This window comes from Hippocampus guttulatus, chromosome 9, assembly GCF_054856545.1.
Source record: "Hippocampus guttulatus isolate MCC_2025c chromosome 9, RoL_Hgut_1.0, whole genome shotgun sequence".
NCBI lineage: Eukaryota > Metazoa > Chordata > Actinopteri > Syngnathiformes > Syngnathidae > Hippocampus > Hippocampus guttulatus.
The window spans coordinates 5,279,177-5,303,752 of record NC_141269.1 but is presented as its reverse complement, the minus strand read 5'-3'; the positions used below and the strand labels follow the sequence as shown (position 1 = coordinate 5,303,752).

The 24,576-nt window shown below is 41.4% G+C and overlaps 2 protein-coding genes across 10 annotated transcripts; both read left to right on the top strand.

Moving 5' to 3' along the window:
- Window positions 1-8,303: 8,303 nt before the first annotated feature.
- Window positions 8,304-21,686, top strand: LOC147199955 (uncharacterized). 7 transcript variants are annotated; one of them, XR_015101808.1, is made up of 18 exons: window positions 8,304-8,402; window positions 11,286-11,394; window positions 11,484-11,569; window positions 11,861-12,274; window positions 12,368-12,415; window positions 13,247-13,324; window positions 13,440-13,570; window positions 15,206-15,256; window positions 15,345-15,380; window positions 16,218-16,409; window positions 16,487-16,615; window positions 16,683-16,782; window positions 17,143-17,258; window positions 17,353-17,526; window positions 18,304-18,393; window positions 18,521-18,673; window positions 21,444-21,506; window positions 21,631-21,686. XR_015101808.1 is itself a non-coding variant. In XM_086119760.1 (16 exons), exons 2-16 carry the CDS (start codon window positions 11,288-11,290, stop codon window positions 18,635-18,637), a joined length of 1,857 nt encoding a protein of 618 aa, XP_085975886.1. In that variant the 5' UTR covers window positions 8,304-8,402; window positions 11,286-11,287; the 3' UTR covers window positions 18,638-20,303. The 7 variants fall into 7 exon arrangements, 6 of the variants coding, with proteins under 6 accessions (XP_085975886.1, XP_085975884.1, XP_085975883.1 ...); XM_086119760.1 differs by lacking the exons at window positions 21,444-21,506; window positions 21,631-21,686 and having other exon boundaries at window positions 11,861-12,265; window positions 13,250-13,324; window positions 18,521-20,303; XM_086119758.1 differs by lacking the exons at window positions 21,444-21,506; window positions 21,631-21,686 and having other exon boundaries at window positions 11,861-12,265; window positions 18,521-20,303.
- LOC147199954 (G protein-coupled receptor 4-like) lies at window positions 21,513-24,575 on the top strand. 3 transcript variants are annotated; one of them, XM_086119766.1, is made up of 3 exons: window positions 21,513-21,686; window positions 22,508-22,857; window positions 23,546-24,575. In XM_086119766.1, the coding sequence occupies exons 2-3, from the start codon at window positions 22,525-22,527 to the stop codon at window positions 24,071-24,073; spliced, it is 861 nt and encodes a 286-aa protein (XP_085975892.1). In that variant the 5' UTR covers window positions 21,513-21,686; window positions 22,508-22,524; the 3' UTR covers window positions 24,074-24,575. The 3 variants fall into 3 exon arrangements, with proteins under 3 accessions (XP_085975892.1, XP_085975893.1, XP_085975891.1); XM_086119767.1 differs by lacking the exon at window positions 21,513-21,686 and having other exon boundaries at window positions 22,471-22,857; window positions 23,546-23,839; window positions 23,924-24,575; XM_086119765.1 differs by lacking the exon at window positions 21,513-21,686 and having other exon boundaries at window positions 22,471-22,857.
- Window position 24,576: the final 1 nt, after the last annotated feature.

The following is a 24,576-nucleotide window of genomic DNA, read 5'->3' as shown; positions in this document are numbered from 1 at the left end:
CAACATTTATATGGTTTCCCAAAAATCATAACGGCCCTCCAAGGGAAACCGTAACCACAATGTGGCCCGCGACAAAAATGCGTTTGACACCCCTGACGTACCCGATGAATAACCGAACGTCTCTTCGCTGCCTCTGAAGTACGTGATCAATCATTGGTAAAGGGAAGTTGGAAGCTTAGTGAAGCCTGTCTCGAGCATCCGCCTTTTCTTTCATCCCTCGTCGATGCTTTTTTTGGTTGTTTTTTGTAAGTACACAAACCAGGTGCTAACAGCTCTTTAATATCCCGCCACACAGGTGTGTTTTAATCTCCCGAATCCGATAATAATAGCAATTGTGAGCTTCAACAGAGCAGCTGGCCATGCACTGTGTTTCTACAGAAGTGATGCGATTAAAGGTTCTTGAAACCTGTCAAGAGGTCTGCGCCGCGATGAGTTGATGAGTTCAAAGTTAAAAATCAGGTTTGACCTGAACAACATAGATGCAGCCAGTAAATAGATGCGATTCATCTAATATGGCTTCAGTTTAGCATGTTGTTGTTGGGTTTTTTTCCACCTATTGACCTTTAGCTGGTGCGCTGTCCCAGCCTTCTCAATTGGCCGTATGCAGTAATCCCCCGCTGTATCACTGTTGACTTGTCGTAGTCCCTTTTTATCACAGATTTTAGTGATCTTCATATCATGTTTTTATGTTGAGCTAGGTTTACGATGTTTTTAAAAGTGGTGGGAAGGCGCTACATTAAGGCTTTCAACCATACCGCTACGTTTTCTTGTTGTCCCTCTGAATTTTTTTTTTTTCTCTGGATTGCGAATAAGTCTGGAATGACACTACTGAGAGGAACAGGGGATCAGAATGACTTTTATGAAACGAGATATCATCCATCCATTTCATTTAGTGTTTGTGCCAATAGGGTTACGGGTGAGCTGGACCTGCATATTTGACTTTGGGTGATACAACAACTGTGTCCATCCTTAAGCGCGCGTGAGGGCATTAAAGTACAGTGAGAGTGTGTGTGTGTGTGGGTATGTATTGCACATATGTGTGCGACACGTCTGATGTGACGTCTCAGCTCTCAGCTCAGAGGCATCAGAGAGGGTGACTAATTGTGCCGTCTGTTCACCACAACACTCACTCACTCACATTGATATTACGCAATCCCTATCAGGATAATCTCCTTGGCCTTGTATGTTTTTTCTTTTCTTTTCTGTTTTTTTTTTTTTTTGCCTGATTATCGACACGTCAAGATTACGTTGCCGTCTGGTAACCCTTCATTTAACTAATCCTCGACCTCCACTTACTCCATCTCTACATTTTCCAATGCTCACTCATCACAGAATAAATATCGTAATCCAACACTTCTTGCAAAATTCCCATTTGGCTCATCAACCTTAGCATAAAATAAAATAAATTAATGAATATCCATCCGATGTGACCCACCTATTTATGGCATCGAACCCTTATGGGGACATCTCAATATACGTTAACCTTTTATGCCAGGCAACCCCCACCCCTCTCCTCTTTGCCCCTCTTGCCTATGACTATTCATCTATCCATTTTCTAATCCATTTATCCTCTCAGGGGTCGGGGCAGTGCCGGAGCACACATAGACGAATAATCATTGGCGCTCACAATCACATCTAGGGGCAATTTGCTTTTGCTTTTTTTGTGATGGCGCCAAGGAAAGGCAACAGTGATGGCATTTGTGACAATTATACATCTAGATGGAGCTGGTGATATGCATGTCTCAGTGCAATATGGCTCGATCTTCATCAATGTTGGGGTTGACAAAATGAGTGGGACACATTAGTAATGGCACTTACTAGAACAGCTGAACTTTATTTGTGGTTGATCAGAGACCGTTTAAATGGAGGCAGGTGTGTGCTAAGTCTCCCTAAACTTGAATTTAATTAATTGGTTAATTCTGAATGGGAGGCATTATTATTTTGAAATACCATCCCTTGAAAATGAATCGCAAGTGATTATTTTGAATTTGAAGTGAGCGTCGGATGTTTCCCAACACATCATTCAACAGTCTAATTCACTTGCGATGATTGTTTTGCTGTGTCATTGTGCACCCACGAGCATGCGCATGTTTGTGTGTGTGTGCGCGCGTGTGTGTGTGTGTGTGTGAGATGACTGTAGGAAAGTGTGTCGTTCGCCTCAGTCCAGGGAGCAGCCAAGCAGGCTAACAAGTGAAAATCAAAACACGGGCAGCTGGACATGATGGACGAATAGGCACAGACAATATGAAGTGAAACACGTGAGGCTGATATGTGAATGGCAGCACACCGCTTGCTTCCTCCTTCTCTTTCTCTGTCAAACCAAAACCGCCACCACCATTTTCTAAATTTGACCCAACACCAAAATGAAGATGTGCCGTTTTTTTGGGTCAAGCGCACCTGTGCCTGCCTATGAAAATAGGGCCCAAAATGTAGTTTCAGTTGGTTATCAGATTTTAAAGGCACTCTGGTTTGTACTCTACATTAATCACATCATTGAAATGAATGTCAAGAATGAAAAGATTTTTTTGCTTCAATTCTATGGAGATTGCGCTGCTCCTTTTGTTTTACTTTGTTAAAAAAAAATCAATTTTAGTTTATTTCGTTCGTTTTTGTTAACGACAAAAACCTTGACCTCCACTTGTATCTATGTTGTGAGCATTAAGTTAATGTTCCATCGATATGAACACCTCAGTGTGTTTAGACGTGGGCGTGTCCGTCACTACACAGACAGCTGCCCTACGCTGCACCGGGAAAGTAGTCTCATTATGAAGCTCTGTGACTCACATGGCCGCAGACGGAGACAAAACAACTGCGTGCAAACAGTAACGTGGAAATAAAACCTGAAGACAGTAAGCCCTCTCACGGCGCAAGTTCACCTCTACCCTGTTCTTCGCTGAAAAACTAAATTAACTCCTTAAAAAAAAATTTTTTTAAAAGGATCTGCAGGATGTCGGCAAAGACATACTAAATGAGTACAGTTAGTCCAAAGATTCAAAGGTGTAGGTTTCATTCCAACTGGGAAAGAAGGATTTCATCAGGGGGAGGAGCTAAGTTTAGCATGGGTTGTTACGGAGAGTCTTCGCTCATCTATATGCAAGCTCAAAAGTGTTCTGTCATCTTTGATTCTTGGGGCTGCATTCGTGTTTTTATTCTCATCATAGCAACAACCATATTTGGATGCCGTAATAAAAGGTGCGATGATGGGCTCTGACCTACCGGCCGACTCATTGCAACACAATATCAGGAAGCCGACGTTCAGGAAAACGCTGTTTGTCCTTGTAGGGACTCTTTCGAGCCGACCGCCTGAAATTCAGCGTACTTCTCGCGCCTGTGATGTCACTGACAAAGAATTCCCCCCTTGGCGAGACTGCGGGGAGTCTTGGGTTAATAATTGACAACGTGCGAGAATTTGTAGCACACGATCCAGGTCCTCCCGCGGAAACATGTCATTTCTAATGTCTGGATTGACTTCCAGTGAGTCAAATGGATGGAACAACGTGTTTATTTATATGGAATGATTACCTTTTGTCAGTGAGTAAGTGAGCTAGGAGTTTCCTGTTTTTATGGAAAACAAATGATTGATCTCACTTTGTGAGTTTCTGTCTTCAGTTTGATCGTCATTTGATAGTTTGTTCATTAGTTGTGAGGAAGTGAGTCGGTTACTTTAGAGCAGCGGTGTCACACTGTTTTTTTTTGTCGCGGCCTACTTCGGAGTTACGGCTTCCCTCGGAGGAGGGCCGGTGCAAAATCTCAAAGTTATTTATTACCCATGACAATTTGACATTTCTGTACAGATTTCAGTAAAAACATGACAGTTGACACACATGATTTGCTCCCTCCGGCCACATAAAATGATGTGGGGTTGGGGGGGCAGATCTGGCCCCCGGGCCTTGACTTTAACACCTGTGCTTTAGAGCTTTTGCTTAGTTTGTTAGTTGGTCGGTTCATCAGTTTGATGGTTAGTTTGTTTTTCGGTGTCCTGGCTACCACTGATGTAAGAGATTTGCGGTCACCATGTCAACGGTAGAGGCGCTCCCTGTAAGAAGCCAGCGGCACCGGCGGTGGCATTTCATAACTGTTACAGTAACAGTGTTACTGCATACTGCAAACCTCAGTTCTGACGGAGTATTGTTTTGAAGCTGCAAGAGTTCTTTGTGGAGTCGGCGTGATAACACTCAGTCAAGCGCTTTTGTGACGATTGTGACCCGACGCACGTCTCTTACCATAACATTCACTCCCTTGCCTCGAGCGACTCCAGTGACTCACCGCCATGACATCACCGCGGTGAGCTCACAGTCTCACTAGATGGAGACGGGATTAAATCTGCTGATGCTGCTGCTGCTGCTGCTGTCACATGGGTCACCCGAGAGTTTAGGATTGACCACGAGGGGCTCAACAGATTAAGACGCGGGTCATGCTGTTGCTGCCAGTCACTTGAACTCTGCTCGTGACCCAGATTGTGTGCGTCAGTCAGTCAGTCAGTCAGTCGACAAAACAACACACTATAATATGATTTGTCAGCCTCGTATGAATTCATTGCAAAATAGATGAACGGTTTATCAAGCGTACAGTCACAGCATTCGTCAATACCGGCAGTAGAACCGCACGATCGGTATTCGACAGATACAAATCAATTAAATATGACTATTTTAGTGGGGATTGCTTCTTGGGTTACACTTAGGCAAGTCTAACAATTTCCCTTGTGTGTTTGGTAGCGCATATACCTGAATGAATCGATTAGTTCATGGAAAAAAAAATTCAGGAAAATAAATCCAATTTAAAGAAATAAATTAATAATAATAATAATAATAATAAAAAGTTACTACATTATTTTGTTCCAAATTTGTTCTGGATTTTAATGTCGTGACAAGTTGAATTAATGTTACTTTGTTTAAAAATATATTGTTTATGAATCCCTCATCATTTTCAAAAGATGTTAAATCAAAATAAACAACACAAACCATGAATATTATTTTATTAGATCAATTAATTAAAAAAAGTTAATTTCAAATTATTTGCCACAATATACATTATGGATAAATGTTTTCAAAAATCAAGAAACAGATGACTATTTATCAACAGAACACATTTCAGCAGTAACTCATTACGAATATATTTTTTAATTCAGTAAATAATGACGCATGTTATATTTCCCTTTCCCCTTTCCTTTTTTGGCAGCTGTTTGTGATGGGATCCTGTTTATGTGCATTCCACAACTTAACAGAGGTCATATTTAGTCATCTTCCACAGAGGAAAGAAAACAGCCTCAAGGTTGGAAATACCCCCCTCAGGCTTTTTCCTTTTTTGTAAAATTCACTACGCTTTCTTTGTGGCGGTGGGGGGGGGAGGTGCATCTGCTACCATGGCAACCCTATCAACAATTGACTGGCCATATCCTTGACTTCGCCCTGAGAAGTGTGGTCGGGTGTCAGCAATAGGAATGTGACATATTTGGGCTCTAAAAAACATTTCGCATTTCCAAACTAATATTCTGATTCAGATGTGATAAAAACGGGAGCAGTCACGCATTTCTGCATGGCCGCACTGTCAAATCTCAGGTACTAATTGTCTACGCGTGGACGCCATCACAGGTCTCGCCGTCGAAATTTAAGATTCTCACCGGACATTTGCCATGAAATATTCAGTCAATGTGACCTAGAAGAACGAGTGAAACAAAGCCAGCATGTTAGATCGCTGAAGCTTGAGTGCTTTTGCTGCAACGTAGCGTAAATAACAAACCTGCTCCAGTCACTTGGTTTTTGGAATCTTAAGAAAAATTCAAGTTGCATCAAATCATGCAAAAACTGACGGATATTATTGAGCGACTCTGACACAAATGGCATCATATTTTCTTTTAAATCCCCCGAAAAAGACATTCGAAATTTTAATTCATGGTGAAGTCATGAAAAGTACACCGTTTTGGGATGCCAGCCGACAGTGAGAAAGGTGGCGCAGAAACACTGCCGTCTGCTGATTGGTCAACGGGGAATGACCATGCTGTTAGCACGGTCAGGGTTTTGCCGAAAGAAGCGCAACAATGCAAAAGCAGAGTTTAATGTCTCGAGGGGTCGAATGAAAACGGAGATTTTCCTCATTGTTACTCATTATCTCTGATGGAAATGTTGATGTCGGCGCGTCAAGTCTGGATAGACGCCCTCCTTAATTAAATACCCTGCGTCACAGGAGCAGACTTGTGAGTAATGTGCTCACAAAAAGCTGCCATATGCTGCACGGTAATTGCATTGTGAAATAAATGTACGCAGCTACAGTGCTAATGAGATAACTGTGTATGCGTCCCTTTGTGTAAAGTGTGTGAGTGCGTGCGTGTCACATGAGATTATGTGAGTGAGAGATTTTGAATGGTGTATGTGTGTGAGAGAGAGAGAGTGTCTGCTTGTGTACTCGAGAGGAAGTGTATGAGTGCTGAATGAGCATGTGAGAGTGTGAAAGTGTGTATGAGAGCGGGGAGAGGTTGTGAGTGTCAGAAGAGAAGTCAAGAAGAGACAGAAAGTGTCTGTGTGCGTTTGCGTGCACGCATGTGAGAGAAAATGTGTGAAAGAAAGCGTGTGTGAGATTGATTGTGCAACAGTGTGGGTGTGAGTGTGCATGTGATAGTGTGGGGGTGTAAGTGACAACATGTGGGGGATATCATGAGAAATGTCAAAAGTGTGTGAGAGAGTATGTGACAAAGACTACGAGAGACAAAGTGTGTGTGCGTGTTTTTCATGTGAGAGGAACGGTGTGTCGTAGTTAATGAGAAAGAGTGTGTGAGAGTGGAGCTAATAACATAGCCTCGCTTTCTGGCAGACATGTTCTTCCCTGTTCCGTTTTCATTGTCCGTCTGTCTTTTCTGTCACTTTTCCTCTCTCACTCTCTCTCTTGCTCGCTCTTTCTCTCTCTCTCTGTCTGTCTCTCTTTCTCTGTCTCACTCGCTCTCACACACAGAGGCACGCACACCCACCCACACTATTTTGATCACATTCCAGCTGACTGACTTCAGGTCAGAAATGGGGCCGTCTGCATGAGTGTGTGTGTTTGTGAGTGTGTGTGTGTGTGTGTGTCTGGGTCAGACGCCTGGCAGATAAGCAGAGTGGGAGAGGTTGCGTGTGCGCTTGGGTGTTGTCAGCGTACGAGCAAAAAAAGAAAAAAAAAAGAAGGAAGTGGCACACATGAAAGAGAGCGTAACGTCAAACACCCCTCCTCCCCACCCCCTCGAGTGATGAGCCTGTCGGGCCTTTTCATTGTTGAGAGGCTTCTCGATTACGGAGTCGAGTCCTGCTGCTGCGTCGCCTTCTGACTCGGGCCAGCCAGAGGAAACTGCTGCATAACGATAACAAGACGCAAGACAATGGCTTCCACAGGCGTTAACACACACACACACACACACACGCAGTGTGTACACGTTCAACACGCTTGAGCCAAAGGGGGGAGGGCGCGCGTTGCCAATAACTCTCCCGACCTTTTGCGATTATTTATCAAATACGTAACAATACGGACATACCAGCCACATTTCAGAGCTTTTTCCCTCCCTTTTTGGAAAAGGGGAAATTGGGGCTGCCTGCTGTTTGTTTGCCTGTTGATAAACCACGTTTGGGTTTATTTTGGGCTACTCAGAGGATTAGTTGGTTTTATTCTAATTTTTTTGCCTGCTGGTTTGGAATTTTGGTTTTAGATTTGTTGCCAAAAATGTGACATCCCTAGCTAACAATACATAGTTTGTAATGTACTTGTTTGTAATGTATGTTCATTGGAATACCTACTTATTTTTAAGATAATAAAATAAAGTTAACGATTTACTGATTATATATTTTTTCCAAACACTATGACTTATCATGCACTGTGTTCTTGGGTTTTCAAATAAAATAAATGACTATATAATTACTAAATCAAGTTTATGAATTTGTATCTATTATTAAAAGTTATTTATTTCTGTATTTATCTGGGAGGATTGAACGGGTTCGTTTTTTCTACCTCACGATGCCTGACAACTACAATTTGACTGACGGGCCGATGGCGCTTCCGTGTGTCAAATAATTGAACTACAGCTGGGCGACATTGTTTAATTTTGTTCTGATCGTTGACAGTGCGTCAAGTTTCCGTCGTGATTGTCACATACCAGAAACGGTGTCATAATTTATGACGCCGATCACGTCGAATGGCCTTGTCCGATTGTATAAAACGATGACGTTGTGTAGACAACGCAAAGCAAAATATTGGACGTGAATATGTTCTTTTTAACGCTGTGCAGTACGCGGGAAATAGCTACATGATGTTCAACTAGCTTTATTTTGGAGCCCGTTACAGGAAGTCGTTATTTATCTGTGGTGTTTATTCTTAACTCGAGTGCTGTCAAAATTCGTAATCTTATTTGCAACTTGGACGAGTCCACACCGCTTGTTGAGGTAAGTTATGACAAACGCTCACGTCCCATTAATTAATCGCTTAAAAACTCAAAATGCTCTTTTTTTTAACCTGTTCTCTCCTTTGGTGTTTCTTTGGTTCGTTTCTTTTTGTCTCGTTTAGCTAGCTGGTAACGGAGCTAGTTTTATCTTAAGTAGTCAGTGATGTTTAAAACATTTTATTATTACACTGCTTTTAATACGCCACTTTAATGACGCACATGAAATACATCTATATTTAAATCTTATTTATGTATCTTGTACTTGGTGACAAGGCGAATGATGTCACTGCGTCAATGTTTACTCACGGTCATATCTAAAGTTAACTAGTTCCTACGCGATGGAAGAGTATTACAGTAAAATCGAAAAACTTTTTTTTTCTCAAATGCTAGGATTTTTGTGGGGCGGGGGGTTTAATATATTTGAGGAATAAAAACATTGCTGTGTATTTAAAAAGTTTTATACTTTTGGGATTAAAAAAAGTTTAATTAATTTTCGAATTTGAAGTAGTATTATTCACGAAAAGAAATGTGAAGTCCTCAGTTTTCACACAACTAGGATATTTTCAAGAATGTTGTTTATGTGTTTGAGATTAAAGTCATGTTTTACATTAATGGATAAAAAAAAGTCAATGGTTCAAAGAAAAAAAAAATTCAGACCAATAGTCATATTAAAAGGAGAAAGAAGGCAGTTCAAGATTAAATTATATTAACGAAGATTAACGTGCATTTTCAAGATTTTATTCATATTTTTAAATGAATTGGGATGTTACATTAAAGTTAAAATATTTCTCGAATAAAATTGTATTTTTGCAAGAAAAATTTGCATACTTTTAAGAAAGTATTTTTTTTAAGAATGATTTTTCAAAACGAAAAATATGGATAATTTTTAAGGAATAATGTATTTTTTTTCCAAATCATAAATTATGAGAGTGGGCGACACGATGATCGGCTGGTTAGCAAGTCCTCCTCACAGTGCAGAAGTGCCGGGTTCGATTCCAGCTCCGGCCTTCCTGTGTGGAGTTTGCATGTTCTCCTCGTGCCTGTGTAGGTTTTCTCCAGGTACTCCAGTTTTCTCCCACATTCCAAAAAACATGCATAGGAGGCTTTAAATTCTAAATTGAGGGAAAAAACAAGTCATAATCTTACAAGAGTACAGTTATATGTTGAGAATATTTTTTTCTCGAGTTTTCAGTCATCTCTTGTAATTATGAATGTTTCTTTTCAGGGTAAGGCACTCCAAAACTCCTTTGTGCACATTTGCGATATTTTTACAGATTTTCTTTTTTCAAACAGATTCTTCAGACTACTGTATCCACATGACTCATTCCTCTAGCACGTTTCCTCAAGTCAACCACAGATTAAAAAGTCTGCCAGCCACTTGTGGCTTGGGCAAGGCGTAGGAAACCCATTCATGCTTTTCCATTCCTGTCCCAATGTTTTTTTTTAAATGTGTATAAAAGCTGTTTAAAAAGTCACCTTTACTTGTCCCCTTTTAAATGTTTACATCAGAGCAAAGCGCATTAGCATTGGCTCGAAAGCTATTCATGTTATATGAGAGGGGTACGTCTAGATGAATGTGATATGGGAAACATAACTGTATCTCCAACCTTTCATGATAGCACAAAGATGTTAATTTCATATTCTCAACTCAAAAGTCCGAAAAGACCACATGGGATGATCAAATATCAAATGTTGTCCTCTGAATTTAGAATTTCAAAAACGTTTGTCAAACAATCCTACTAAATTGCTTGTTAAAGCGAGTCTTAATCCGATCAGCATTTGACAGGCGGTAACGGGTAAATTTCATGTTAAGGAGATGACCTTGAATTCATTCAAAAAGGATGTTGGAAGTGCGCCCATAAAGAAAGAAAGAAAGAAGTGCTGAGCTAAACTCCACTCAAAATGACATTTCAAGTATGAAAGAGGATTTGAAGGAATTACAGCCTGCTGCCCCCACCTCACCACACCCTCACTCCCCACCACCCCTTTACTCTGTGCCCTAAACGCTCTTGAAATGTGCTCAAGGGTTCTTGTTTTCAGTTTTGGACGAGCCATTATGCAGAGATAGAAACAATTGATGCAACATAAATTGGCGCTATGGCAACAACTCCTCCGCCTCGAAGAGCAAAAACAAAGGCAACGAAGCCAACATGCTGCAGTGGTGTCGTCATGTAAAACGAATGAATGAATTCTATCTGCGCAGGTGGCCGTCATGGGTGATTTATGACTTGATGGTTCATTTTATTATATATATATTTTTTTGTGCCTCTTAGCGAGCCTAACTTTGTGCTGTGGCTCGTCAGTCTTTGCTTTCTAATGTAATCCTCTGCCCTGTAACGCAATCATCATGACTTGTGTTAAGTTGGTCTTTCGCACAAACTTCCTGTGCCGATATTTTGGGGCGCATGTATGTCACCGCAACTTCCTTTCGTCACATCTTCTGCTCCTCGTTTCTGACATAAGTCACTTCCTTGCCCTCGTCGCTGTCTTAGCCATCCCCACGTTAATAGTTGAAACGATTTGAACACGAAACAAATGGTAAGGTGAGAGGCATATATTGTGGTGTATTTTAGGGGCACATTTTTTGTAATATGCCTAGTTCTAAAAGTGTCTGTCTCCGCCCATAACTTGGAAGCTTGGCAAGGTGAAAACGAACCATATCCGAGCAACGTGCTGATCATAATGTTTGAAACACGATCAAAAGATAAGCATGAGATAGAACCGCCCCCTCAAAACGGGCTAATGAATCAAGGGAATTTTATTGCCATGTATGAAGCAAAAATAATTGTTCAGCATACAAACAAATGTGTGCCGAATGGTTTGCTCGTCTGTCTCATAGGTGTGTCCTACGGCATATCAAACCTCCACTTTGTCTTTCGGTCAGTCATGTCTCGTCGGAGCTGTCGCCTGGCGTCCACAGGCTACTACAACTCGGATGATGAATCCGACTCGAGTAGCGTGACCAACATCTCATACCGAGAGAACCCCGTCAAGTGAGTGACAGTGGCGCAAAGTCTCTTTTTTTTATTTGTATTTTTTATTGTGTTTCTAATTACCGGGTGCTTGTTTTGTTTTTCGTCAGGGTTTTCAAAAAGAAAGTGGGAACCCGCAAGGCTGCCCCTCGTGCCTCCACCAGTTCTAGCAGCTTACAGTCGCCTTCCACCAAAGGTTCGTGTAGGAAGTGAACATGTCGTCAGTCACCTATCTGCTTTGAGAAAATGTAACTAATACAGAAGCATCTAAAAAAAAAAAAAAAGCCAAACTGCGGTCTTAGTTAGACCACAGCGAAATTCATAATAATTAAGGCCAACTGGGTATTTTAGGACCACTCTGTTCTTTAATCCAGCCCTGCACACTGATACTTCATTTCCATTCTTCCTATTGGTTGTGTTCAACTTTGTAAATGGAAGAAATGTCCACACTGATCCTAGATTGACGTTGAAAATGTCTTCCTCCAAGCCCGCAGACCTTCCCTAAGCACCCAAACAGACCTGACCATGGGAAGCGTGTCCTACGCCACGCCCAGGGCCACACCCCGACCCGCCCTGATCGCGGCGTCATCGACGACGCATCAGACCGCCACCTGCTCGCCACCGCCGCCTCCAGAGAGGATCCGCAGCTCCGGCCAGGCTGTCGTCTACCTCCGATCGGAACACAAGGAGCAGGATAAGAACTGTGTAGACAGTTCGGGCTACTCCTCCTCTGAGGGCATCAACCTGAAACCTCCAACACCGACCACAACCACAACGTCCGGTGACAGCGCCAGCACCAGCACCACCACCAGCACCAGCACCAGCAAAGTTAAAAGTAACAACGAGGCTCCCAGTGTCGGGTACAGACGGCGAATCAACAGCGCCCTCTCTGGTGTGAAGGGTTGGTACATGTTGGATATTGTGCTGTGCATTTTACTTCGCTTTCAAATAACAAAATAACACACTGGTATTCTTTTTATTTTTATATTTTCAGACTTGCTATCAACATGGACTACAAAGATAAACCATCTGAGCACTTTTGGTGTGTGTGTGTGTGTGTGTGTGTGTGTGCACGCGCGCGCCTGTGTCCTTTCTGAGCTGAGCTTTCTGAAACATTTGGTACTCAATGCTTCAATAGGGGCTAACCTGACAATCATAGAAATCATCATTACGATTAAAAAAACAACAACAACAACACAGCAAAATTAAGAAAATAGCCTGTTGGGGAAAAAATGGAACAGAAGAAGGTATTGCAATTTAGCTTGTACAGTTGTGTCATATAGCAGTTCACTTTATGCGGTCTCTCTGTATCACAGATTTGATTTTTTTTAATGATATATCTAATTTAATATTGGGGATTTTTCTTATACCAAGAGCAAATAATGCATGTCCAAATGTCATGTGTCTACTGCAAAGCAGGAATGGCCGACATAATACATGTCTGAGGTAAACATCATTTCTACTTGAATATAGCCTAAAACAGCTAGTTAAAAAAAAAAATTGTAATCTGTCCACAGGTGGTCAAATTTGCACACATCCGCCGGTGCTCTTTCAATCGCTTTATCGAACCATTTGTGCCACTCGACACGCAGGTTGGATAGTCAGTTAACAGCCAGAGCAACACTCGCTGACTCATGTCATGCCTTTGAAGCCGTACTCTTTTTTTTTTTTCTTTTTTTTTCCCCTCCCGCAAATAATACAGAGTAGAATGGTGACGTTTTCAATCTTCTCGGAAGTCTTGATCAAAAAACAAAAAAGTGGCTTCACTCCAAAGTTAAAAGCATACACTTGTCCAAACTCTCTTGGTAAAATGACAAATTAAGATTCCGTGCATGTAGGAACTCCCCTGAAACGTCTTCTCTTCTTCCCCTAGCAGCTAACCGATCCTTCCTCAGTGCCCAAACAAAGAAGACTTGCATTGTCCTCATGCTCCTCTCTGTCGTGGCAGCTTGTAAGTCACTCGCAGTCTCTTTGAAAGACGCATCGTAAACAGATAATCGGTCTGAAGCAGTACACGTTGTGATATGCGCTCAACCATATTTCTTTGCTCCTGCCGCTCTTCTCAGGTGTGTGGTTCCTCCCTCCCTTGTTACCCCCGTTCTCCACCCTCACGGATTTCGTCAAGTCCCATTCGCAGACCTCCAAACTGACGCAGCACTCCGTTCGACCAACCTTGATGCCTCCTCCACCCAGCAAGGTGCCAAACACAACTACTTTTCTCCGTCTTGCCACCGAGAGATGTTTCTAATATTCCAACCGTCTCATCTAGTGATGACTGTGCCGAAACGGGTGTCTGTTGTTGTTGTAGCAAATCCGTGGTGCCCACATTTATATGCTTTGGTCCACACGGTCCTGAAAAAATTGGTTCCGTGTGATTTGCGTTGTTGTAACGAAACTAATGAAATAACTACAATAGGAAAAAAACAAAAATGAAAAAGCATTAAAAAACAAAGTGAAACTCCAGTTATTAAAAATATCCCGAAAATGTCCTTCATTTGCATCTTAGTCAATTAATTCGTTTTCATTTCAAAATGTATTTATTTTGGTATTGCTACTGTATCTGCACAGCAAAAGCGAGGTCAAAACAGTCATTTAAGAATTGTAGTTCACTTTATGACACAACACGTGAGCTGGAAATAATACTCAAACTACTTCTCTAAAGAGATTATTCAAAGTAACTGAATTTAAAAAAAAAGTCGCAACATAATAATTTAGCTGTCATGAAAAATCTGAAACGATTCTAACCTTGCCGCAGAGGGGCCAAAAAAAAACCCCCAAACAAAAAAACAATTTGTTTTCCTAACACAGGGATTTGAGCAAAGTGGGTTGCCTTGACCCAAGGTTGGGTTCATTAATTTGACCCATCCGATTGTGTTGAAGATTGGATTTGGGTGGGCTGACAAAAATTTATGTAACTTTCTTTGCAAGCGTTTCGGCTGGATGACCCGAGTGGGTAACACTTCTGACTCAAATTCCGATCAGGGCGGACGACTCACAGAAAAATTAGGTTGTGTCGGGAAAGACGTCTGGTGTAAAAACTATGCTGAATATTACATGCGAGTGACTTGGATGACCTCTGACAGAGCAAAGCTGTTGCTTCTTCTTCTAAGAAAATGTTGGTTATAAGTTTTTGTGTCATTTGTAACCACAGCTATACTGACAACCTGCTAACCCATTTTTTGGTACTCAACCCAATGCCCTCGGTATAAATAACCCGGCATTGGCTCGGTCCCTTTTGGGTTTAGCTATTTAACCCAATTTTGCTTATTTTGACCCCAGCACTTTTTTTAAGAGTTCACAAACAGGAGTGGATGAGGAAATCTATATCACATGCATCCTGGGATCATGTGGATGCGGGAAGCCTGAATCGGCCTTCAGAGACGTCCAAATAATCTGGCATTAAGGATTTTCGAAAGGAGAATTAGGGTCAAATTAGGCCGGATTATCCCTCTGCGTGTACGCCGCTCAAAATAAGAGACCAGTAATGATCAATTCCACCCCAGTTTATAATTACAGTAATCCCTCATTTATCACGGTTAATGGGGACCAAAACCACCCGCGATAAACGAAAATCCGCAAAGTAGCGACCAATTAACATATACATGTAAAAAAAAAAAAAAAATTTAAGTCCGCAAACAGTCCGTGAGAAGCTGCAAAACAACAGCGAGTCGCATAGAGCAACATATACAGTACTGTACTCCATGTATATGAGAAAAAAAATATATATATTTTTTTTAATGAATATGTTTGCAAAAATCTGCGATGCACTGAATCCGCGATATAGCGATGGATCACTGTATGCAATTTTATGGGATCTTATTCCGCTCTGCAGGACTCCGTCAAACTGCCTTCTGATATAGAAGCCAAGGTGCACAATATTTGGGTAAGAAGCAGATCCTCTATTATATAATCAATGTTTAGTGAAGGATGACTGGAATGACTTTGTTTTGGGGGTTTTTGTGCTCTTGTAGGAGGCTCTCCAGCAGAAGCAGGAGCTCCTCAACAAGGTCAGATGATAATTTTGCACAAACTTCTTCATGAATTACATCAAAAGGTCTACATACCCTTCTTCAAATGCCTATTGATTCCTATGGTGATTAAAAAAAAAACAACAAAAACAGAAATTATTTCACAATTTCAGGAAAAAATAATGAACAATATAACCAGTACTAGTCAATAGATTTTTCTTTTTGAGAGAGTAAGTAAAAAAAAAAAAAAAAAAAAAAAAAAAACTGAAAATATATAATTATATAATGTCTGAGTTCTGAATGGACCAAATTCAAACTTATCTTAGTCAGTACACACCTGCCACCATTTAAATTGTCCCCCCAAATAAAGTTCAGATGTTCTAGTTGGCTTTTCCTGACAGACCTTTTTGTTTTGCTTTCTAGCAGAACATTGCTATTTGGTACTGGGTCAAGATGTATGGAATTGTAAAGCAGTTCCAAATGGCAATCGTCGTGAGCACAAAAGCATCAGATTTCTGCAATGTCCACAAAAGCCGACCAGAACATCTGAATTTTGAACGGAGTGAATCAGAAGCACTTTAAATTCTGGGTTTTTAACATGCGACCGGTTGACTTCGAACACAAGAACCGCATTATTTTAGTTGTTCATTTGTACTTCCTGGAAAGATTTTTTGAATTCTCAATTGAGTCGTGCGTGTACAAAGTCACATTAATGGTGGAAATGTTTTTTTTTAATGATCTTGGCTCTTTATTTGTAAAAAAACAAAAAAATGCATCTGAACAGGGGTGTGGAGACATCTTCGATCCACTGTAGTGTGGATGTAGTTCTGCACCTGGCATGAAGTGGAATGATTTCTCTTGTTTGCCCCGTTTCAGATGAGGGAGCAGTTTGAGAACAACATGCAGAATATGCGGGACTACATCAAGTCGGTGGAATCTAACGGTGCGAAAAATCTGGACCACGAGGTCACCTTATTGGGCAAGAAGATCAGTGATCAGGAACAGGATTTTCAGTCCCTGTCGGGCCTCAACGACAGAATGAAAGATTTAGAGACCCAAATTTCTGAGGTAATGGAAGTGTTCGGGAACAACTGCAAACGTTGATCGCATGCTGTGTTTGAACACAAGCAGCATTTTGATTGCAGTTGTCGACCGAGTTGCAGTCCATCCAATCACAACCTCACGCGATGCCGATTCCTGACATCTATGCTCCAAATGAGCTCACGCCAGAGCTCCAGCAGGCCATGGAGAAGTGGCTCAGTGACCACACCCAGGTAGGGGACTGGCCAAACCACTCTTAAAGTTTCGACACGTTTGACGTCTCATATGCTTATTGCACAGGCGCAGAAGGCGGTAAACCTACAGGATAAAGGAGTCGTCGCCTCAGGGTGCGCACAGCCTTTCGCTAACAAAATGGCTGACTTTGCACTAGAGACTCAAGGTAGGACTCCAGACACCAGGAGTGCCCAACCAGTCGATCGCGGTCGACCGGGAGCCTTTGGACCGGTCCCAAAAGTCAACTTCAAAGACTGGTGGCTAAAACCTTAAAGACTTCCATCATTTATATTTTATGAGCAATTTGGCATGTGTGCTTGCATCTATTCATATTATCAATGTTACTATAACTGCTATACAGTCATGAATTGTGACTGTGCAGAGCAACTGTAGTCGGGCGACTAAACTGGGAAAAGTCCCGTGTTAGATTAGACATGACTGGAATAAAACACATTTATTAGGTTGTTTTCTAATACGTTACCAGCATCATCCTCTCTCTCTCTCTCTCTCTCCATCCCATGTCCAGGTGCCAGCGTGATCGGCACCCGCTGTTCTGAAACATATCACACCCGCTCAGCCTGTGTGATCTTGTTTGGATTCCACTTGTGGTACCCGGCAGAGAGCCCGCGCACTGTCATTCAGGTAATCATCTTCCCCTGCTCCTCGTCTTGGTTTTTTTTTTTTTTCCTGTCTGAGGGTATCCTTTAACCTTCATCACCCCCTCCACCCCGCTCAGGGAGATCCAGTGCTGCTTCCAGGCAAATGTTGGGCCTTTCACGGTGCCCACGGGACTCTGGTCATCGCCCTGTCTCACCCCATAAGGATAACCCATGTGACGCTGGACCACGTGCCGCGTCATATCACCCCAACCGACCGAATCGACTCTGCACCCAAGGATTTTGAGGTCTATGTAAGTCACCCAAAAACTTTGCTCTACTATATCATTGTCACGATTTTGAGGTCTATATAAGTCACCCAAAAACTTTGCTCTATTACATCATTGTCACTAGTTTTATAAGCTATGAAATGTTGCTGATTTTCTTTTTTTTTTTTTAAGTGAGTTGCAAGCACAGAATGGTGGAAGTGTAGTTAACTCACTTAACAATTAGCAGCGATTCCAAAAATAGTGAAAATTATTTAACTAAATAGACTTCCAGCTCTGCTGGGTTAACGCCAATGTTAAATAACATCTATTATTGGGGCGCTATCACTCTTTATGCAATGGATGAACACAAATGATGCAGCAACACGCGTAGACAGGCAATTTAACAGCATTCACAGTCATGTATTGTATCGTCCGCAAAGAAAAACTAATATTAGTGTCATACTGATGAGCTGCGAGAAGTCTGGTCACAAAATAGTCTCATACGGCTTCATGGGGCCCACCTTTGACAAATATTGAAGACATCCCCTGATCTTAACCCCACTGGTGGCCAAGGCAGGCACACAAAAAAAGAGCAACACGACACTAGTTAAACCTTTCATGCATAGTAGTCACTACAGTGGACAAACGCTGTTTCCACTAAAAAAACAACAATACTTGCCAGTAAGTAGTCACTATACTCATCACTAATAGGTGCTGGGCAGAGCTACACTGTACTCCACATCATTTTGACACGGATTGTTTCCCGGTTCAAAACTGCCAAAGTGGACTTCACCCTTTTTTTTTTTTAACCTTTGCTCCCAGGGTTTGAAGGATGAGGTGGAAGAAGGAACGATGCTGGGAACGTTCAGATATAACGAGGACGGCGAACCCACGCAGACGTTTGAGCTGCCCGTGAGTTTCTTTTCCCTTTTTCATCTTCAGTGGGTCATAACATTAACTTTTGATTATAAATTCGAAGCAGACGTGAGGCTTGCCTCTTTGCATACCCATTAAAACATTTTTTTGGGGCCCGACGCAGCCCAGCGACGTGATCTACCGCGTGGTGGAGCTGCGCGTCCTCAGCAACTGGGGTCACATGGAGTACACGTGCCTCTACCGCTTCCGAGTGCACGGGACTCTGGCAACGGCGACATGATGGCGGCACACGCGACTCAACCGGCGAATGAAAATGGTGAGTTCCACCACTCCCGCCGCTTAAGGCCACCACCACCCTTCTTCAAATAGCGTTGCTGTCTGACGAAAAGTGTGAAATTTGCGTCAATACATAGCAAAACTGGTTCTCAAGTTCAGTTTAGTCGCCTTTAATATCATTGGAGGATGTAAAGAATATCAGATCAAAATTATACACACCCGCTCAAAAACTTGCTTTTGTCCTTCTGATGTAATACTTGAATTTTTTTTTTTTTTTTAATCTTAGCGTCACGTTGATCAATGTTGCCTGTCCTTCTGCGACCTTTTAAAAAGCACTTGAATTTTCTATGAACACAAAGTCAGGAACGATGACAATGTATTTTATGTGAGAAAATATATTTTAGCCAACTCATGCCTTGTGTCACATTGTCACATAGATATTTATCAATGATGTACAGGATGGAGTGTTAGGGGCAAAAAAAAAAAAAGTTAAAAAAATATACTCAAAGAGAACATGATGAGAATAAAGTCAACCCCCCCAACATTTCATTACATACAATTTTTAAAAATTATATGTATTTTTTTAGGGAAAGTGTGATTGGACAAGAATAACAACATAAAATGTAATTCATGAAAAGTCACGTTTTTCCTTTTTTTTCTTCTTAGTAAATTGTGCATTTTGTTTTTGTCAAGATGCTACATGATACTATTTATTCAATCACATTCTGAGCTGTTTGACGTAAAATGATTAGTTTTTTCCCTTTTGGTGTTTTAATGGTACGCTCTTTTTTTGTAATGTAATTTTATTCTTTTAAATATCCTTTTTTTTTAAATATACGTTACGCCTTAATTGAATTCCTCCTTAAAACTAAAAGTGTATCATCAAGATATTTCTGTTTTTTGCACTATTATGGGCTTATTATCCTAGCTGACTTCAAGTGACAGGCGAAAAAAAATTACAAATAATTGTAAAAACTAACCGTCAGTGTTGGGCAGAATGTTCCGATGTCTGTGGTCAATTTAATATTTTTTTCACAAATCAATCACCACATGGGTCTGTTATTTATATATTGGGCCCCCCCCCCCAAATTATTCAAAAGTGTTGGTAATGGCTCACTCTTTTGACACTGCAATGTGTTTCAGCTGTTGTTTTTTGTTTTGCAAAATAACTTTATTGTCACTATTTTGACATTAGTCTCATAATTATTTCACTGTGTTCTCATTTTTAAATTATTTTCAGTGATGTTAAACTATACTTTGTAATCTTGAAAATGACCCACATGGTTGTACATTTGCCTCACAAAAAAAAAAGTTTGATTCATGCTTATCTTCTTACTATCTACTGCAGACTAATCCTGCTCTTAATGACATTTGTTGCAGCGATATGAAATGAAAACATACTGTTCTTGAAGAACATGTAGAACAAAGACAGTCCTACTTTGGATAGTGAAAAAGCCTCCGTGTCATTTTCCTGCAGTTTGAAAAGTCGTGTTTGTGTAATGGTAAAGTTTATATGGGAAAACTTGATCCTGATAATATATTTTTTTGTCTGAAACTGATGTATACTATTTGTAACAATGGTATGGACATTGTTTTTAAACTACTTAATACAAAGATGCTCTTAATCACTCTCTTGAGTGTATGGAATAAAAATATCATGTCCTTGTTAATGTGTTTTGCCATTATATTTCACATCATATAAAAAAAAGTCTTTGTATTGGGAATAATCAAAATAGAAGAATTCCATTCCCGGATCAAGTTTGACATTCTCTCTCTCGCTCTATCTATCTATCTGTCTATCTATCTATCTATCTATTGATAGATAGATAGATAGCTTGCAACTCACTTAAAAAAAAAAGAAAATCAGCAACATTTCATAGCTTATAAAACTAGTGACAATGATGTAATAGAGCACATCTATCTATTGATAGATAGATAGATAGATAGATAGATATAATATATGAGAGAGAGAGATCCACTGCACACTGAAATACTATTCAAAATTGAATCGAAAACATGCCCGTAGTGGCCAGCCGCTAATGCTAAAGTTGTGTGTTTCATGTTCCACTGCTTATATCACACCATTGAAACACGACAAAATACAAAACATGAAGTGGCAAGTTAGCCCGCTGCTAATGCTAATTCACTTTTTGGGTTCCACAGTGCAGAGTTCAAACATTACTGAAGCCGCAAGCTGCTATTGCTAATGTTAGCGTGGATTTTTTAAGGTTCCACTGCGTACATCCATTTGCGACTAAGGCAATATTCTGCATAAAATCCCCCCCCCCCAAAAAGAAATGTCCATAGCAGCTAGCCACAGCATACTTCACTACTGAAAACATTAATCTGCCCGAAAAGGCTAGCCACTGAGCGCGAGCTGCTCATACTTATATGAGCCCTCAACTCCACTTTTGAAGTTCCGCTACACACAATTATTCTTACCACTGAAACACTACTTGGCATAAATTACAAAACATGAACGTAGCGGTTAGCCGCTAATGTTCTCCAGGGGGCTCTACCTTCGATGTTTCACTGAACACATTAATTTTAGCATTGAAATGCTACTCTGTATTCAGTATAAAATGCACACTGGAAGGCTTTAAAAAAAAAAAAAAAAAAATTTGCACTCTAGTGCCATCAACTGGATCAGGTAGGACACTACATCACTGCACGCCAGATGCCACTTTTAAATTCTAATTGCCTAACTTGTTTTGTTTTTTTAATTCCCAGCAGGCTTTTTAAAATTTGAGCATGCTTGTAAGACGTTGCCTTAGATTTCTCAGCTTGCGTCACCTGTTTGCACCAAACAGCCAGAGGCATGAAGACCCGGAATCAGCTCCAGTTGCCAACACACACGGACAGACGAGGCAAAGGTAACGTCCTGGGGGACTTTGAGAGTTTGACCACACCCCTTTTTGTTTATCGGACCAACCAATGGCCGGCCAGCTGGAATTCATCCTTTGCGTGGTGTTTCTTTTTTGCTGATGATCTGCACAGACATTTCTAGTTCCTAACCTAGCAGTTGACTTGAGGCCGCTGCAACCGCCGTTAAGGTAAGAACTGCTGTTTTTGTGTCTCCCATGTCAAAAGTTAATTTTCCTTTTTTTCCCAAACATCCCTTCAGCTTGTTCGACCACTGTGAACTTTAAAATTATTTGACAACATAGTCTTTGGGCATTTTTTTTTTAAATACCGGTAATACAAGATTATCTAATACGATTGAACTTTTTTTCTCAGTCAAACTAAAAAATTTGTAAAGATTTATTTCTTGGATAATTGGGGCCTTTAAAATTATTCACATGGAATGAGGATTTAAATGCATAAACTTGTGCATTTATCTTGATCTGGAAAATTGTCACAATATCAATACCAATGTTATTAAAAATTTATTCTTGATGTGTATGCAGATTCTCAATCATGTTAAACCTGATAAAGGCTGAATGGAGGCAACTGGATTCTTATGTTTGCGGATTTTTTCCTCATTTTATTTGAAAACATTTAAATATGAATCAGGGCCCGCTGCTATTAGCTGTCAACAATATACATCCACTGACATTTTATTTTTTTCTGGAATATTACAGTTCTTTTGTTTAAAAAAATTGCCAAAATAATGATCGGAACATGTAAAGAGCTTGTTGTAAAATAAGTTTGTAGGCTGTGAGTATTGTCTTTGACAGCGACTACAGCATATATATTTTTTCAATTTCAACTTTGTCATCACATTTTATTGTAAGTAAATGACCAACGTTACAATTTAAAAAAAAAAAATTCTGATTCAAAAATTTGAAACAAATATTTCTTCATTTTTCTCATCCCTCTTCAATACTATGTGAGAAAATGCTTAACTTCCTATTTGTCCCTTTCATACCAACAGCTTCCGTCCCCTTCAAGATGAACTCGAGTGGTGCGTTCGCACCCCCTCTGTGGTACCAATACCAAATGTGCGCCGTGGCCCCGTACGGCTTTGTCTTCTACTACGGCATCAAGGTGTTCAACCTGGTGTTTGGGGCCCCCTGCAACAGCCTGGTCATTTGGCAGATCGCCGCCAAGAAAAGCAACCCGTGCACCTCGGACGTGTTCATCCTCAACCTGGCTATCCTGGATGCGTACTTCTGTCTCATGATGCCTACCGAGCTGCTCAACTCGCTGCTGCTGGACGACGCGCGGATCTGGTACCTGCAGAGGTTCTCATATGGAGTCAAGGACGCGGGGGTGCTCTTCTTGGTGAGTGTTACCGCAATATGGGATTTGATGTCAAGTCAGTTTTTATTGTCAAATATGCTCTATGTGCAACATACAGCACAGACGAAATTACTTTCCTCTCTCAACCACAGTGCAAACATGTAGTGCATTGAAACAAACACAGCTAAAAATAATGGCAGATAAATATGAACAACTAAACATTAAACAGCAACAACAGACAACCAAGGGCGCTTGTGAATATTGCGGGTTAAAGCCTAGGTAGTCAATTGTTCATGTGCAATAATTGGAAGACAGATGCTGAGGAAGGCAGGGGTGAGGGGGGGAGTGGGCAGAACATGGAGGGAGTTGAGTCTCCTGACTCGTGACAAAATGTGCTTTACATTCAATATTTTTGTCAATTTTTTTCATCATCAACGATCATCGATGGGGTGGGAGGGGGGGTCGGTCAAACGGACCATTTTCCAACTGTTAAGCTTGTCAATTAAAGGCAAGTTGCCCCTTATAATTTTGGGCCCCCCATCCACTCCCCTCAGGTGAATCTCGAGGGCCCCTGTTCATCTTTCCATATCCATGACTAATGTCATTTTTTGGATATGCTGCAGGCCGCTGTAAAATGGATGATTGGCCTCAACTAGCCCTTGGGCCATAGTTTTGAACACCACTTCCCTAAAAGCGATGTGTTATTGATTTGACGATTCCTCTCTTTTAGGTGTGTGTCTGCCTGGACCGTTACATGGCGGTGGTGCACCCCATGCTGTTCGCCAGCATCCGGGACCACAAAATCCGCACGGGCATCTCATTGGTGGCATGGGCAGTGATCGCGGCGTACGCCCTGGCTAAGTGCATCCTCGGCTCCATGAGCGTCAACGGCGTGTTCAGCGGTGTGGTGCTCTTCGCCCTGGCCATCATGGTGCTGTGCAATATCTCCGTCATCTGGGTGCTGCGCCGCTCCGTGGCCGGCAAGGAGGTCATGCACCCGGCCAAGAAGAAGGCCCTCAAAATGGTGCTCATCGCCCTGGCCATCATCGTGATCAATTACCTGCCGCCCGTGCTCATGCCCTTTGCGCCTTACTACTCCATGATGCAGTTCCAATGCCAGATCCGCATCAGCGTGTACTCCATCATGGACCTGAGCTGCAGCGTGGAGCCGCTCCTCTTCATCACCAAGATGGAGTGCGTGGGAGGTCGGGGCTGCGGGTGCTGCGTTGCCAGCGCGCCGCACCGCGTCGCCACTTGATGTATAAACTCACGGACTAACAATGCTGCATACACACCATTGGGAGAACGGAAGCCACTGGCAGCCATCTTCCGTTGCCATCGTACTAAGCCCTCCAACCTTGAATATTTATTACTTGGAGAGGTTTTCATGTTTTCTCTCTCTCCGGCAAGAATGCCGCAGTTCATCAACCTATGTGGAATGTCTATGCGCTGCTTGCTCCCTGGTGACCAGCGTTATAAACCCTCGTAGCAGGACAATCCTCATTCAATTATCAGGATTCACACAAACTGTTAAAGGTCTTTACATGCTATTGTGTTGTCCTTGCATGTTTTTATAAAGTACAACACTTTAGTATACTATTTTTGTTTTTGGGGTTCTCGAGATGACTTTTAGATAAGTCTTGTATGAGGACATTCGTCCAGGTACCACTGCAATGCAATGCAGAAATACTGAAGAACAAATGACTGGCCATAAAGTAGCTATAATGCTCAGTTTAAATAAATAGAAATGACCAACAACAC

Bases quoted from the DNA above. Each gene is read 5' to 3' on its own strand.
- LOC147199955 (XM_086119755.1), top strand. From the start codon at position 11,288: ATGTCTCGTCGGAGCTGTCGCCTGGCGTCCACAGGCTACTACAACTCG. The intron at 11,395-11,483 runs GTGAGTGACAGT...GTTTTTCGTCAG, and splicing joins TACCGAGAGAACCCCGTCAA to GGTTTTCAAAAAGAAAGTGG. The intron at 13,571-15,205 runs GTGCCAAACACA...TCCGCTCTGCAG, and splicing joins TGCCTCCTCCACCCAGCAAG to GACTCCGTCAAACTGCCTTC.
- LOC147199954 (XM_086119765.1), top strand. From the start codon at position 22,471: ATGCTTAACTTCCTATTTGTCCCTTTCATACCAACAGCTTCCGTCCCC. The intron at 22,858-23,545 runs GTGAGTGTTACC...CCTCTCTTTTAG, and splicing joins ACGCGGGGGTGCTCTTCTTG to GTGTGTGTCTGCCTGGACCG.